Below are 17,916 nucleotides of genomic sequence, written 5' to 3'. Positions count from 1 at the left end.
TATTCCTCTTTAAATTCTAGTCGCTTGTGTTTTACTGTTGTTTTTATTATGTGCAACTGTAAAGTGGAAACAATATGTTTTTTATTTATTAAATAAGCAAAGCGGAACGACGAAATGGCTAACTGGATAAAAACTGCAAAATATGTTTATTAATTTTTAGACTTCCTTCAGCATATTTTTTTCTGAAAAATAAACTGAATAGCCCACTTTATTTAATTATTTATGTATGTACGTAGCACTCACAATTATATATTAATTAACAAAATAGAATGCTAGTCTTTCAAATTCTGTATGAAATTTTGAAACTTGTCACGTATCACTTGAGAAATAAAAGAAGTTACAAACTTCTACATATTATAGTCCTACAATTTACCAAAAAGATGACACAAAACTGTAGTAAAAAGTTATTCCTACATTACAAATTCAGAAACCATTTTACCCATACTTCACCTGTAAGAAAACACAAACAAATTCATGCTTTTATTCACAACAACAGACAAAGCAATGGAAATACTGATAGGATGTTTTCATTAATGCTGCCGAAAAAGAATGACAATTTTAGAGAAATAATGATTAAACTTTAACTTCGCTATTTCCCATCTGCTTCAGTAAGACAGTGTGAAAAGCTACAGTTGAAATTTCACTTATTGTACTTGCACAGACACACAGCAGAAGCCTGAGGCTATGGTCCATCTGTCATCTGTAAAAGCGCCGCGTTGCCCGCTTGTAGTGCGTCGCGGTCAACTCTTCAGCAACACCAGGATCCGAAGGAGTAGGAAGGAAGGAGGAAACGAGTTGCATTGGTAACCCTGTTTCTTGACTCGAACTGGTCCATGCGACATACATTACTAAATGTGTGTTTTCAGAAGATATAAAATCCTGCACGCTTTTCTGCATTCTTCATTCACAAACATCACTCGGTCATGATTCTTCAATAGTCCTTACAAGCTCGGCATATAGTACCTACATTTGTTGTGGACCTGTGCTTTGTGCAAAAAGTTATTTGTCACCTGTTTTAATTTTTATAAGGATTTATTTCTGTTACGAATTGCGAAAAAGAGGTTCTCCAGTGATCACCAGCAAAATGCATATAAAAGTGATTTGTACTGTGATTCTATTGAGTGCTATCGTTCACGGTGGACCAGCTATTGGAGAATCCGTCAAACCAGTGGAAAATTTGGTAAGAAGTACAAAACAAATCGAAAGCTCAACTGATAAAAGGTAGAGGAACTGCAGCATATTTGGAATACTAGTTTGTTTTTTGAGGATAAATTCAAAGAGAAACGGGATGGCTCAATACAAAATACATTAAACGATTGATAAATTATTAAACTTTAATAATAAAAACAAATAAACATAACAAAAACCAGATGCCTTATCACAATGCCTATCAAACTAAAAAACTCCAAAATCGAGATTTGAAGGTAATCTGAAATATAGTATCTTTTTTGACACTTGTTAACACTTTTCCTTAGAAACAATAGATTTCTTATTTTTGTAACAGTTTTATAGTCTTTTGATCTTTAGATAATCAATCTTTTTCAAATAAAATAAAATAAAATAACATCTAATTAATTCCAATATATGCTCTCTTTCTGTATTCCAAATTAACAACATACCATCCTAACATAAAATTCCATGTCACATTTTTAATTCTAGATATATTCACAAAATCATAGTAACATTTTAACTAACGAGATCACTTAACAGTTTAAATAATTACGATGAAGATTTAAAGTATTACAATAAATGATTATCACTGACTGAATTTTTACCGAATTTTTTTTCAAAAGCAGGTGTCTTGTTCCCTTCTGGCTGGTAGCCGGAATGCCAAAATGGCGTCTTATTTTTAATACTCGATGGCTTCGTGTGTCGTATGACTTTATGTTTATGCCAAAAAAATACAGATAACGTTCATAATTATTTAGATATCGACGTATTCTAAGTTACCTGCAGTATCCCAGATATACTGCAGTTCCTTTACTAAATTTTTGTATCGAAATTTTTGCGCAGATAGGTAATAAACAAATTATGTTTGTGTGTCCTTTCGCATTCGCAGTGATACAAATAAAATTTTTAGCCTTGTTTCAAACAATTGTAAACTCGTTAAGAATTTGCTGCTCAAATTAAAGGAAATTCGAAAGTAAGCTCCAAAACTCGCATCTAAACTTTACTTTCTGGCATTCGTGACAAAAATGAAGAAAATGCAATGCTGCATAAGTTTAGAAAATTTTCCCAAGAATTTTCAACTTTATATCTCGCACAAATGAAACTTGAATTACTTTTCTTAACGGCACCGTAACTCGAGATAAGCAATGGCATAAAGCGTGGAATGTAATCAACTGAATTCAGTTTGTTTCAAATACGTATAATTTCTTCCAAGGATTTACATGAGGTATTAAATAAGGTAATACTTAAAATACTTCGGCAAGTCGCTTCCCTACAACGTAAAATATATGTGTAATCCCAGTGCAATAAATAAAAACACCTGTTGATTTTGACAATCTTTTCAAAACCAGATTAGTTAATTTTCGCGAAGAAGTTGCAACAATCAAATAGGTATAGCTGTAAAAAATGACTACAATGCAAATATTACAGATAAAGTATTAAATAGAAAACTAAATTCAAAAGCCATATGGAATGACTGGGAAACATTTCTGCAAGGATAAACTCAATAAAGTTTATTATCCCTTAACATCGTCACTAAATAAAATTCGCGCCGTTTTCCTTATTTCTGCGGATGTTAGCTTTTCGACAGAATAAGATAATAAATCTTTTGAAAGTTTTATTACTTCAGCCCCCACTATAGATGGCTCAGAGTTTATTGGTAAACATTGAATTAAAGACCAACATCAAACAAAAAAGTAGAATCTACAGAATATCTGTACTGTAAAAATTGTGATGCTATAGTTATTTAGGTAAAACAGGTGGAGCAATGAACATATTATAATTAATGAGTAACTAAAGATCATTAAACAACTCGATGTAAAAACTGGTTATTCAGACCATTATATTACTTTAGTAAAACAATTGGATTTAGAAAACAAAAGAGTGCGACATACAAATGAAAATGAGGACAAGAACTAGCCGTTATTTATAATATCTTGAAATCAGGAAAACTTTATAACAATAATTTAGTTAATTTAATAAACAAATAGGTAAGATCTTTTCCTCCCTGTTCATTTTAAATTGTCACTCGCATAGTATTTAAACTAGTAATAAGATACCTACTCTTTAATTGCATATATCGACGCAATATTGTTAACATTCTCTAAGCAACAAATTATGTTATAATATCGTCACTATTGTACTGTCTTAGTACACTAAAAGAAAATTTATTTTAAGATTGAAAAAGCAATCCTAAAAATTTTACTTTTAAATTTTACTGTTATTTGAAAAAAAAAATATCAGCTTGCTTATTCTTCCTGACATCCGAGCCTGTCAGGAAGCGGAAATAAAGACAAATTTGATTATTCATTTTAAGCATCAAAAATTTAAATTCACTGAAAATTGCCTCTCCAGAACGCTTTCATTGTGTGCCTTATCTAAACGATGATAAAATGGAAGTAAAAATGTATATAAGCTGTTGAAGCTTACCTCAATATTCGTTTAACAAGTTAAAATTCATAACTGTGATACTTAACTCACCTACTAACACGAACAATGTCACACTTAAAACAAGTTATGAGAATAATTTATAATTTCATAAATTTATAAAATTCAACTAGTAAATCATTAGAATTACCTTTTTATTGCAGAGTAACTGTATTGCTTACATTTTTTTTTTTAGTTAATTTCGCGTTAATTGTTAAAACAACATTAAATAAATAATTCCTACCCAATATTAATATTAGTTTAATTAATAAAACGCTTATGAAATTATCTATCAATGATTGCAAATCTTTCTTTTTTTGAACTATACTAAACAGAGGCGCACTAGCTAACTTGATAATAACCTCAACATTGAATCACTTCTCTATATACATTGGATTTCGGGTATAACGACTACGAAGGTACCACTGTAATTTCGTCGTTATAAGCAAAGGTAAAGGGTTACAAACACGTATGTACAGTTTTCACCATTTTTCAATTTTGAAACAATTTTCGTCTTTTTTTAACAGTAAATGTGCACCTAAGTTTACTAAACACAGTTGCTACTCAGAATATTACTTTGTAACTGAACCATTTTAACGTACACGCTTACCTACCTACTCAGCCGATTCCGGTCGCTATATCTGCATGGGATTACTAGAGATTTGTTACAAATGATTAATTAAAAACAGTCGCTACACCCGAACTCGGCGTTATATCCGATGTCGCTATAGTCACATGAATTTTGTACTAAAGTATGCTTTAAATTCAGGGGACTTAAGTTTAACGTCGTTATAGCAAAATAGTCGTTATAACCGCTATTCTACTATACCGTAAGTTTGTATTTATGCTTCAATCTATCAATCTCCCATTTAGTCGGTAAAAAATTCATAAAATATCGTAGAGGCGATCGATTTATCTTTTAGAGCACTACGATTTTGTTGTTTTTTCATTCGACTTTATTAAGCGGTATAGAAGAGATTACTAAAAAGAAAGGCAATAATAAAAATATGCTGACGTATTTTAATAATTAAACTAAAATGTTAACAAATTCAAAAAGAACCAACCACCTTTGAGATGTAGCCTATACAATTAGAAACATCAGATGGAAATAACGAGGTTGCGCAATCTCTTTAATAGTTTTTTATTGTCTCCCAATTTTCCACCCTTACAGATGGAACAGTTTTTCAAATTTAAACGGAATATTCCTTGAAATATATCCTATTTAATAAAAAAAAAGAATCATTAAAATCGGTTTACAAATAACGACGAAATCGCGTAATATACACAAAAAAATCAATCGAATTAAACACCTTCTTTTCTCAAAGTCGCTTTTACCTTGCAATCATACCGTAAATATCTATCTCCTTCAATGCTACAACATTCTAGAACTAAATGACGATTAAAACGCTTAACTAGAAAATGGAGAAGTACCTTAGACCTACTTCAATTTCTAAAATGTTACTATTTAATCAGAATTTTTAGTTGAAAGTCATCAATATTCACTTTTTTAAGGTGGAACTAACTTATTGCAATAAGGTGGGCGGGTTTAAATGTATATATTCACTCTGAGTAGTATATTTAAACCTTAAAATTTTGGCGTTTAAGATATTGTTTGAGCTAAGATTTCCCTCAAGAAAACTAGAACCTCTAGTCTCTAATCGCGCAGCGGCGCTTGATAATTGATGATGTTTTTAGATCCAGTCAGTTTTGGTCTTATCTCTAGTCTTCCTAGTTCCCTACATGACATGTGTTGAATGCGCCACCAATGGTGCCCACCTTCCAATCTTGGACGGGGTCAAAAAATTGTATTAGCAAATTCTTTACGGGATATTCTATAAATTGCATTCTAACTCTAGCTAGATTATACGGATATAAAACACTTCCTAAATAAAACTCTGTTAGCCTGATATAAAATCATTGCTTCATAAAAATTCAAAAATACTATATCTGCTGGTATTTTTTTTAACATTATGAACTGTCGTAGGTCCATCCGAATGGTTATCATACGGTAGAAGAGTCTTTGATGAAGAAACTTAACACAAAATGTATCGACCGCGATATCAGTTCTTGTATGATGTTAAAGCTGGTAACGTATGTTAACCGATTTTTAAAAAAATCAACAATTGAAATCGGAGACGTAGAAATCAAGCAAACATCGGTCGAAATGGAAACGGAAGAATCTGGAAGAAGCTTGGATGTAGACAAGATGCCAGAAGATGCTCAACTTTATGAAGTAATTGCCAACAAGTTTGCCAACTTTGTACGAACAAGGTCCCTCAAATGGAAGGTAATTTGATTTAAATGTTTTCAACAGTAGAAGTTTCTATATAATTTGAAATTTCGAAGACGCTGCAGAGATTCTGTGGTGCTGTAAAAGCCATAAATTCATTACCACGTCGTGCAGGGGTGTGATACAAACAGAAGTTCAATAGAACCTTAATTAGACACATTAACGAAAATTTACAGCCAACAGTTCAAATTCCTTATAATTTCCCTTAAACTGATTTATTGGTATCACACTCAAAATTACTGCAAGCAAAACAGTTAGTAATGAGCAAAAATAGTACTGGTCTTGCAGTGTTGTCTCAGTTTTGCACATTTAGCAAGATCAAGGTCATGTTCGCACGACCAATATCAAGATTAAATGAACAATACCAACCAAGACTAACAGTACGACTTGCGAGCAATATCGTAGCAAAATTCTCATCTAAATTTGAATGCAGTTGCGAAATAGAATGAAATAATTCATTGAAATTTTTATCTAAGGAAATACAAACAAATTGGGTTATTATTAGGAATCCAGTTCTTTTGTAAAATAAATTTTAAATAAGAATAGTTTGCAAAATACACTGAAATAAACACAAAACGAATTAAAAGTAGCATATTTCTTCTATTAGCTGTATGCCTCAAAATTTTTAATTTTCCAGAAATCGGATATTTGTTGAATAAGACATCTACTTATTCGTATATATATCATCCTTAAAATATATTGAAATTATATTAAATTTATTGTGACATAAACAGGGTGTTCTAAAATTGACTAATTTAGCCGATCAAATAAAAAAGATAAACTAATTTTATGTTCCTTTTTGCAACTTTTGCTTGAAGATTAACAGTAGATAACTGAAGACGTCAAAATTTCGAAATTATAAGGATAGATATCAAATAACAAGACTATTAACGAAAGGCATGTTGTATCTCGAGATAAAAATGTTCAATCTCTCAGAGTATCTGAAAGAGAGACTCGAGTCTCCGTCTCTCTGGTGTCGCTGAGAGAGACTGTCGACAGACTACCAAAAAAACTGTTCAGCATCTCATAGAGAGATCCTCATTTCATATCCAGTCTCTGAACGAGAGACTCCAATCTCTCACTAAGTAGTGTCTCGATAGACACGGTTAAAAGTTCAACATATTTCAGAGATCCCAGTCTTTCTACGAGAGACTCGAGTCTCTCAATTTTTCAGTCTTATTCATTCAGTCTCTCTGTCAGAGACTCGAATCTCTGAATTAACATTTTTATCGTTCGTGTGTCTCATATCGAGACTGTGAGAGATCCATAAAAACACCTAGGCAATAAATAAGAGACTGTGAGAGACGCTCTCAGAGGCGCTGAAAGACTCTGAGAGACTGGAGAGAGACTGAAAATTTTTTGTCTAGGGATCCCTAATATAACATTACTTGGTAATTCTTTACATTACTTGACAAACGAGTTGAGATATGAAGTTTAGTCAGGTAGGCAGTACTCACTAAGTAAAGTTGCGTGGTAGTAATTATTACAATTTTGTTTATTATTTATTTAGTAAGCAATGTGGCTTGAGATGCAGCCTCTTAAAGTTTTCCTCCGATTATGAAAACTTTAGGAGCCTGTATCTCAAACCACATTGGTTTAATGGCATGGAATTAATAATACCATACAGGAGCTCAACAAGGGGGGGGGGGTCCAAGGGTGCCTGAGCACCCATGCGATTGGGTTGGGCCCTTCAGTCAATTCAAGTCGATTTAGATAATAACTCAAGATGAAAATTTGGTTCAAATAGTTCAAGCTCGTAAATGAGCAGCCGAAGTCGATCTTTTCAGCTTACACACACCCGCAGTATATAAATATTTATAATGTTATGATGGGAGCATCCAGTCAAACTGTAACGTTGTTGTGCCCTTGCTACCATACGATTCTATTAGATGAGTACTACTTACCTGACTTAACTTCATGTTTCAACTCGTCTGTCAACTAATGTAAAAAATGACCCATTATTTTCCTAAACTCTCACGATAAGTCTTACAAAAACAAGAACCAATCTAGCAACTGTCCTTGTGAAGACTAAGTAAGTCATAACAAGATCGAAACTTAATCTTGTCAAGGTCTTGTATTTGCTAATTAGTAAAATCAGTAATTCAGTAGATATCTTAAACATTAAATATCAGCAAATTTATTTTTGTTTCTCTCAAATTAAACGTAATTTATACTAATTTATCTTATAAAGGTTACCGAGGATACCGATGTTGTCGTTTCCACGAATACCAAGAATGATGGATCCCTTAATTTGGAGTTGTCGTTGAAACCAAGCGAGGGAATTGAAGGCGAGGCAAGAAAGAAGAAGAACCAAGGCTTGGGAGCTATTCTTGCCTTAGCTGCTTTAAAAATTGGTCTTCTCAAAGGATTAGCCCTCAAAGCTCTAGCACTCTTGGTTGGAAAGGCACTATTAGTCAGCAAGGTATGAATAATGTCTGCATTCAATTGATATAATCATTAATTGCCGCGCTGTCGTATGAATATGTATGACGCAGTATTATTGTAGTTTTCGTTTGCGTTCTAGTTTTAATTGCATTTCTCCGGTGATTGTAAATTATCGAAAATGCCTAATTGATATGTTTTAGGCTGCAATAATATTTTTAAAAATTCTAATGTTACGCAATAATCTACCTATAGAAGATACCTACATTTTAAAATAGTAGAACGTAGATCCTTTTCTTTTCTTCTTATGATAAGTACACCCTCACGTATTATGGCGCAAGAAGGGATAAGACTCAAAAGTAATTATGACTGGGCGAAGTTCCAAATGGGCCAGGTACTGGCTGAGTACTGAATGGGTTAGAATATATTTTGTGTAAAGTTGGAGAAAGTTATTTTTTATAGAATTACATATGCCCCGAAAGTGAGACGACCTTTGTATATCTTTGTAGCCGTGGTCACAGCAATTTTTTTTAACCAAGCTTTGAAGGTAGACCTTATATTGATATAAATCAACCCTAAAAATTTGGTAAAAAAATTGGTACTATAAATTATCATAAATAACCACACTTTCTTTTTATTTTATTATTAACTTAACATGAATATCACTAAACATAAAACCTACTTATTCACTTGAAGTTCGATACTTATCATGATTTTTTCGGTGCGACTGTTCAGTTACGAATGCCCATGTGCCCCTCGTGATCGCGAAAGGTACTTTTTCGTACTAAAATGACGAGATCGATCAAAAAAGGTAGATAAATCATATTTTGTTTACTGCTTTAAGAGCTGCTAGGACTTCTATTATCAATGATACGTAAAAAAAGCGATAACAAAAGCTATTTTTTTATTTACAATATATCCCAACGTTTCAACTTCTTTTATTTATTGGCTGAAGTAGTTCAGATTGGTTGTTCTTTTAAAATAAGCATATCAAGCATGTTTTGGTCTAAGTTTTACTATAAATATGTAATATATAGATAAGATAATCTTTCATTCTCTTCTGTCTTCATTTCGTCCGTCTCATCTTTCTCACTCGAACCACCACCCACCCATTCCCACGATTCCAGAAAGGAGGCTAAAGTGGGTCTTCCGCCCTACCTTCAGGCGTAATCCGGAGGGACTGCCTTACTGACTGGTAGGAACGAAACACCCAAAAAGTTTTTCTTCTACTCAGTCGTTTCCTTTGTACCTTGGTGCAAAATTGAATGGCATTGGCAATAAAAAATAATGTAAATCCGGAATATTTCATTCCAAGAAACTGCAGTTTGAAGATTAACTCAAATCATCGACCTAAACTACCGAATTAATTTAGAAAACGACAGGGTCTTTACAATAGTAAAACTTGAGAAAAGGGAATTTTGTTCCCCGACAAACCCGCAGAATTATTTAATATATATTTCCTATAGTAGGTATGCACTTACTTATTATTTCTGTGACAATGGAAATAGAGCAAAAAGGCTTATTCCAATTTACCACAAGACTTTTAATCAACGCGGACACGTGTTTCGCTTGCTTATGTTGTGAGCATTGCATTGAAAATTCTCACAACGTAGGTACCGCTTTTTCCCTTCAAGGACGTAATATATCCTAGGTTTTTATATTATATGAACCATATTTGAATAACACACATTTTCTTCATAAAAGAAGAATACATAACTTAGCGCAACGATGAATGACAACATTGCCGGGTGGGTGCCGCACACAAAGCTACAATTAGCCGTATTATAAATTTTATTGAAGATTTTTTCTTTTGGAACATTAAGAGTAAATTTCTAGAATGAGACGGAAGTTGGACGCTTAAAACGCAACTCTCGAAGGCATCTCCCAACTGCCAACTGTAATAAAAAAAAAAACAATTTGTATGGTTTTATGAAACCATGATGCAAATGAAACTTTTCGGATTGTAGGCATTTAACTGTAAATTTTCGGACAATTATTCGTTTTAGATTATTAAAATTACAATTGCGTTCTTAATCGTATCTTAATGATTGGAAAATGGGAATGATAATGGAAGATCAATAGTAGTCAAAATATTCAACTATAAATTTTAATTTCAATCTGCGTATTAGAGTACGGAATGCAAAAGAAATACAATCATTCAGATGATAGACGCATGTTAATAAAACTGAGAACAATATTTATTTAAATCATTAAATGATTTTGAACTTCAGTTATTCTATCGATAATTTCATCTTTGCTTTGAGTTTCACAGTCTATAAATGTAATTGTCATGCACTTGCACGAAAGTGAGAATATAAATGCTACACGGTTGGCTCATGCGAGCCATGGGCGCCGCCATATTGACCTTAGCTGGTTGTGCGCTCTAATGCGACATGTGATAGATGGACGAAAGAATTTCAGGCGATGTAATAAAAATATCTCTTTAAAAATATTGTTTCAATAAATATATTTTTATTATGTACGTACGTACAAATCAGCTAAATAAATATGCAAGTACATAGAAGTATAACTTCTATAGCGTGTACGTAAACACACATACCCCTTTTTTTTACGCGTTCAAACTTTTAGCAAGTTTAATACTATAACTAGTAAACTTCTGGAAAATTTTAAATTGATAAAGTTACTCTTTTTGTTTAGCTTGCGTTGGTCCTTGCGGCAGTAATAGGTTTGAAAAAATTGTTCCACCAAGAGAAGCACGTAACCTACGAGGTGGTGGCTCATCCTCATCACGAACACCATGAACACCACGAAGTTAGTGGTGGTGCTTACGAGCACGGTGGTCACTCATGGGGAAGGAATTTCAATGCCGCTGAACTTGCCTACAGGGCTCACAAACCGTCTCATTAAAAGACGCCATAAAGCAATGCGCCGCATCGGCGATTATCGTTAATTCCATTATTTATTTAATTTATTACTTGTTGTGATTGTTTATCTACGTGTCTCGTCCTACACGTTAATATATAGTTAAGTTTTAATTTTAACGATTGTGTTCTGTTGTTTTACAAAAAAATATAAAATAATAAGTTGTTACAAAAAAGTTCAAATGAATTTTAATTCCAATACCTACTCTTCAGTCAGTACCCAAAAGATAACAAAAAAAATATTACGTACACTAAAACAATATCTATCGTTTTACACACAATCAAAACTGATTTCGTACTTACAAAAGTGCTTAAATTGCAAAATAAATAAATGTAATAAAACACTTACCAATTAAGCTGTACTTTCGTTAGAGATTCTGGAAAAAAAAATAAGTATATTTAAATACCTTTTAAAATATCAAAAATCTTGATTATTATGGCATTTAGTTGATAAATCTCGATTTTATAATGTAAATAAATAAAGTTCTCAAATTATAAGCTGTATTACAATCCTAAAAATACAAAATAGTTAAGGATGTTCTAGTTTTAGGCGAAGATTAGCTCAGGATAAGAAGGAGTGGAGGAGCATGTTAAACCAGTTTGAGGATTGACGACCTTGTGATTATGATTACAATCCTACTGGCTGCACCAAATTATGTTGAAATACTACCGACTGTACTGTCTAAGTTTGTTCAAAATTCAATAAATTATATATATACTAAAAGAATAAAGCAATATTAAGTTCAATACAGCATTTGGCATAAGATATGCTTAAAATTTAAAATTAGTTTAATAATTATGTATTATGCAGGCTTTTACTTTCATTATTTAATCTCATAATATTGGAATTTTGCATGTATCTCCCTTGTAGATTGTCAGAAATAGTTTTCAACGACAAGCCAATTTCATTTTCAACCCATACCGATCTCATCTGTGTACATGCACCAGACTTGTGAAATGGGATGCTGTCAAGTCAATACAATTGATATTAGTAAAAACACTTTCACGTAAACAACTCATTCAGTTAGTACAAGGCAAAAGAAGATCAAATGGAGTAATGTGGATGGCAGAGTAGAACTTAATAAACTACTAAACACCAAATACACAAAAACAAACGCCCTGGGCGTCCTAGCGCTTTAACAACCGATGACAAACTCAAAAAGGTGAAGAAAATGATTATTAACAATCATCAAATCACTAGAGAGTTAACAAACGAGCTTGACAGATAAACTGACTCATATCAATAACTGTTTCGTATGTTTTAGGCATGAAACGTGTGACAGCAAAATGGTTGAATTTCAACAAGAATTGGCGCCAAACCGAATGTGTCTATATTGCACAGGAGTTGCTGAATAAAACATAGTCTTATGGGTATGACGCTAATATTAAGGCCCAATCTTCCCAATGGAAGCTTCAAAAGAGCCAAGGATGGAAAAAGTAGTTCAAGTTTTACAGGATGTCAAGATTCTGCTCATTATGTGTTACGCCTTAAGTAAGGTGTATTAATAGGTTAAAAAAATCCTTTAACTGCCCTTTCCAAATATAAAATTGACCCATTAAACATCTTGAGTAAAAATAGCATTAAGGCGCCATATCAGTCGTTTCTAGACAAATGTGATTTTTTTGAATCTTGTTAAATGGATTACTCTTGATGTTTACAAGTTAGATGGGTGGTCGAAGTCTCAAATCAAAGTTCTCATTATTATCAACACAAGTACGAAGCGCTCTTTCTAATGTACTTTTCGTAAGAAAGAAACTAACCGTACCTTATCATTCATAGGGTATATAACCTCCAAAACAAAATGAAAAATAATGCACTTCTTGAAGGTCAAATAAAGATTTTAATTTTTTGTTCTCGAATTGTTTTTCTATTTTGTATTAATACTTTTTGTTGTTAAATGCCTCAACAATTAAAAGCTTCATTTTAATGGACAATTTTTCAATCTATCACACGCCTTAGTTTAAAAGTCGATTAAAAGAAATTAAAATTGTGCGGCGCCAACTTAATCGTACGTTTAAATAAGAAGTATTAGGTATCTACTTACAAATAAGTGCCACGTGTTTTCTTGAAGTAATCCGAAGGAAATGCGCTCAGATTTGTGATAAATCGATTCATTGAAAGACGATTATATAACCAGCTTATACTTCACTGCTTTTTCGTACATTTTTGACCAAAAAACGGTTAAAATGCCTCAGTTCACATGTTGACCCAATATGTAGTCCGTGAAATTTAATACAAACAAAATCACTGAAATAGCCTACCAGAATACGGAGAATTGTGTAACAGAAAGTTTGGTCGGAAAATGAAAGAACTTTATTATACCTGAGCAGGATTTATTTAATATCAAAGAAAAAATGAAAATTCTTTAAGTAAAAACCACATATACTTTTTGATCATATCTGGTTTGTAAATATGTAGGTATACTTTGTCACTTTTTGGTGTCACGGAAAATGTATGTCACATACGTTTTAAGGGTTGAAGCAACTCGTTCGATATTTTATATCTATCATTTCGTTCGCATTTGTCTTGCCCGCATAATAAGAACTAGCAGATGTTTCTGCCGCTGAAGGAAAACTGAATTTTATCAATATCATCTCGATGCAGGTGACATTTTCTACATCGTAGAATGAAAAACTTTATGTAAATATGTATGTGCATGCATTTTGTATGTAACAGACACCACTATTACAGTTGAACTGTATACATTTTTTCCAGTAATAAATGACTGTAGCTACCTAGATCTTTTCAAAAAAGTCAAATCAGTAATTCTAAACAAACTCACAAAAACAAATGCAATAGGCACCGCGAGGTAATTTCAAAAGAAAAATTTTGTAAAAAATCTGCAAACGTGTTTAAGTTAATGTACAAACGTTGTACATTGCACGCCAAATTAATATTGTGCAACTTGTTAATTGGATTGTGATTTCGTTGAAGAATAAAAATTCACTGTTTTATTAAAACATTTACTTGAACTTTTATTCTATCAATAAAATTAAATTTCAACGTCTAAATTAAAACATAAAACAACTATCAAATTCGTCCAACAATGGAAACTATTTTAGGTAGATTACTGGTGCAAAACTGACTTGTTTGAGAGTTGAAATCTGAATGTTAATTCTTAATGTTACCATGCAACTCTAACTATAAACAGGTAAACTGGTGAATACTATTCTAGCGGGGGTGAATAACTAGAATTGAATATGGAAAATACCACAAATGGCGAGGTAAACGCCATCTGTAGTACGATGCTACATTTTAGGATTACGTATGCTCCAACAAGGTCCATTTAAATATATCGATATCTACTTGCTGAAACGTATTTTCTGGAACGCGCTGTTAAGACAGCAGGTAAGGATTGGTCTGTGTTCTGTCGGGGCTGTCTGCGGCGCGCTGATGAGATTCAAAAAGATCGAAATCGCGATCCGCGTCTGGCAGTTTCGACAGAATACAGACCACTTCGAATTATTTTATTAGAATTGAATATAACAAAGAATATGGAAAGCCCTATCATTAAATATCAGCACAATCGCTATACAGAGATATTGGCCGTCACTGTTAACAACTTATCTGGGAGCAATCTCCCGGTTGATGTATAGAGAGGTGCATATTGCACAGTTTTAAAAAGAGGCGAGTCAATATTTCTGGAAAGTATAATTCAAATGCAATAAAGTCGGCCCAAAAGATATTGAAATATCTCTATCATCGATGACGTGATAACCAATGCTAAGATCGAATCCTCTTCAAAATGCGGCGAGATAAAATAACTACTCCAATAACAGTGTAATGAAAGAAAAACGAATTATTATATTAAGTAAATAATTAGCCTTTATTTAAACAGAAGAAAAATTTTGAACTGTTTAAAGTTCCTTCAAAAAATAATATAAGAAATGCCTACATATCATATGGCAGTTCCGAGGGGGTCGCTTGACGTAGAAGAGGTTTATCACCAAAACACCTGTTTTCCGTTTTATATTATATATGCATAACTGATGACAAATGATTAAGTACAAACCAACAACAAAACTATCAAGAAGGAGCTAAGACGCACTGCGGACTATTAATTTCAACTGTCGTACCTTCATTCTTCCTTGACTTCCGGAAGGAAACTGTACGCTACACGGGGATCCGGTAATTCGCACACTGTGGGAAGATTTCGGTACAGGGCTGCAATTGTCACCCCAAGGCTAGTCTATGATAAACTCGGCGATTCCCGAATTATACGGACCGATGGATGACTTCTTCCCCTGGATTTCATTTGATCTGCTATTCCCTCCATTATCTACGTTTCTCAAAGTCGACCCCATATATCCCGGAACCATTACAAATGCAATTGTATATGAGAATTCCGCGTTTTGAATGTAACGCAATCTCAATTCTGGGATAACAAAAATTATAATTTTGAATGAGAGAGCTCATTTCCTGAAGGAATATGAATACTATAATATGACATTACTTTAGAGACTTCCTCCCAACTACAACTGCCACATGAATCTACAGCTTTGAAAACAATTTGTGAATACCCACAGCTGGGTTAACTTAAAACGTTTATAAACCTAAAATTAGTTTTAACACCCAAGATGTCATCCTCAACAATTATCTACCTGTATTAAAACATAAATATTGATGCTATAAATTGCTTTGTATTTATCTTGAAAGTGCTGTAAAACAAAAATTGAAATGTTGATTCCTGTCAATCATTTTATCCTTTTTTTATCTTTAAAAAACATCCTCAAATTCGACACGACTCTACCATTAATCCAAATAAATTATGTACTTTTTCATAGGTATATACATACTACACGATATAAACGGGTAGTCTAAAAGTTTTCTCGGAAATGTAGATTTAAGGTTAAATTTATTTTTTGTTTGAAAATATCGCACACATATGTAACAGTTACTCATTCAGCCCTAACAATAATAAATTGTTATCAGGAAGCTACTTTTTCCATGTTCGAAAGGAGAAAATGGTCGGTACGAGATAAATGCAGCAGACTGTGGACAATAAAATACTTGCTAAGGCAATGTATAAATGTTTTTTGGCGCAAATGGAACTTTGCATTACACTGATGAAGCAACACTATATACTATAAGAGAGAAAGGCTTTCACGGCCGGAATCCATAGTAGAATGAAGATTCAGGCTATAGGGCCGTGGTCTAAGTGAACTATTTTGTCCAGACGTTTCGTCAGCTACTTCGGCTGACATCCTCAGTGGTAGTGCTGCGTTAACAATTTGAACGTAGATTATATCTCGAAGTCTCGACAGAGTTAGCGACAACGTGAACGCTACCAGTGAGGATGTCAGCCGCAGTAGCTGACGAAACGTCTGGACAGACTAGTTCACTTAGACCACGGCCTTATAGCCCGAATCTTCATTCTACAACACTATACACTGTTTCAAATGAGGCCTTTGCTGGATTAATATGGTTTTTTAATCAGTCCAGTAGTATTATATTTAATGATAGTTTATAAAGATTATCTCACGTTTATTTGTTTAAAAATTGAATGTTTATTACTTCTACTTTAAGGAGACCGAAATATTTTGGAAATTTTCAGCGTGCTAACCTCCTTAATTTTAAAAGAACAATATAATGCATCCACGTTCTAATAATAGCTATGGTTCTTAGGGATTATACTTAAACGACTCCAGATACTTGTAGAAATATTCATTCTAATACGTTTCTAATAGTCTCTTACCAAGCGCAGTATCTTTTCTATTGAAAGCTTATGGAATAGTAGTATGCAATAGTACGAAAAATATGTTCAGTATCTTCACATGTGAGTCAATTCACTAATTATTATGTATGTACCTACATTATAATGATGTTTTCTTTTTCAGTAGGTTAAACTAAAATACTGGTATGCAAGGGAAGAAAAAGTAGGGAAAGAGCGAATATAAAAAAAAGAGACGAAAAATTAGAAAAAGTGGCTGATTTTAGATACGTATGAAGTCAGATAAGTCAGGACGGAAGGAGTAGTAGAGATATAAAGCAGAGGATAGCGCAGGGTCGAGTCGCCTTTAATAAAAAAAAATCACTTCTATGCTCGCGAACGGTTAATTTAGAAATTCGAAAAAGGTTGTTAAAGGTGTATGTTTGGAGCGCGGCTTTGTACGGGTGAGAAACATAGATAGTGGGCGCGGCGGAAAAGAAAAGGTTAGAAGCCTTCGAAATGTGGTTTTACCGGCGAATGATGAGGATACTGTGGGTAGAAAAGGTTAGAAATGAAGAGGTATTAGAAAGAATAGGAGAACAGAGGACTCTTTGGAAGTAAATAAAAAATATGCGAGATAAGTTGGTAGGACACCTTCTCAGACATGAAGGTCTAGTCAGAGACACGTTAGAGCCGAAAACATGAGTTAGGAGGGGTAGAGGTAGACCTAGATTAGGTTACTGTTCGCAAATAGTTAAGGATGTGGGTTGTTCTAGCTTTAGGGAAATGCGAAGATTAGCTCAGGATAGGAAAGAGTGGAGGTACGTGTCCAACCACTCTTAGGACTGACGACCTTATGATGATGATGATGATGAGGTAATTTTGTTGTAGGTAGTAGTAGCTTTTTAGCTAGGAAAAGGTTTGATATTATAAATGCTGAATTTATTACCGGAATTTTACTAAGTATTTCCCTATGCAAGATAAAGATAGACTTTTCATTTTCCCCTCGTATATATTACGTCCAGGGCATAGCTAAGTTGTAGAGTACTTACACCCCTCCTTGTTTCTAATATCTTTCTCTTCTACAATCTCTATTTCTCCAGCTAAATGAGCCTTA

General features: G+C 33.3%; 1 protein-coding gene across 1 annotated transcript; it reads left to right on the top strand.

The window, feature by feature from the left end:
* Nucleotides 1-721: 721 nt before the first annotated feature.
* Nucleotides 722-11,204, top strand: LOC108742906. Its single transcript, XM_018478266.1, has 5 exons — nucleotides 722-803; nucleotides 867-1,180; nucleotides 5,579-5,881; nucleotides 8,076-8,306; nucleotides 10,925-11,204. Exons 2-5 carry the CDS (start codon nucleotides 1,085-1,087, stop codon nucleotides 11,132-11,134), a joined length of 840 nt encoding a protein of 279 aa, XP_018333768.1. The 5' UTR covers nucleotides 722-803; nucleotides 867-1,084; the 3' UTR covers nucleotides 11,135-11,204.
* Nucleotides 11,205-17,916: the final 6,712 nt, after the last annotated feature.

The sequence above is a fragment of the Agrilus planipennis genome, unplaced genomic scaffold (assembly GCF_000699045.2).
Source record: "Agrilus planipennis isolate EAB-ADULT unplaced genomic scaffold, Apla_2.0 scaffold356, whole genome shotgun sequence".
NCBI lineage: Eukaryota > Metazoa > Arthropoda > Insecta > Coleoptera > Buprestidae > Agrilus > Agrilus planipennis.
Note: the sequence above shows the minus strand (reverse complement) of the source record. Positions and strands in the feature narration are given on the sequence as shown.

Excerpts from the sequence above, each read along its gene's own strand:
- LOC108742906 (XM_018478266.1), top strand. The coding sequence starts at position 1,085 with ATGCATATAAAAGTGATTTGTACTGTGATTCTATTGAGTGCTATCGTT. Across the intron at positions 5,882-8,075 it reads CAAGGTCCCTCAAATGGAAG|GTTACCGAGGATACCGATGT; the intron begins GTAATTTGATTT and ends TATCTTATAAAG. Across the intron at positions 8,307-10,924 it reads AGGCACTATTAGTCAGCAAG|CTTGCGTTGGTCCTTGCGGC; the intron begins GTATGAATAATG and ends CTTTTTGTTTAG.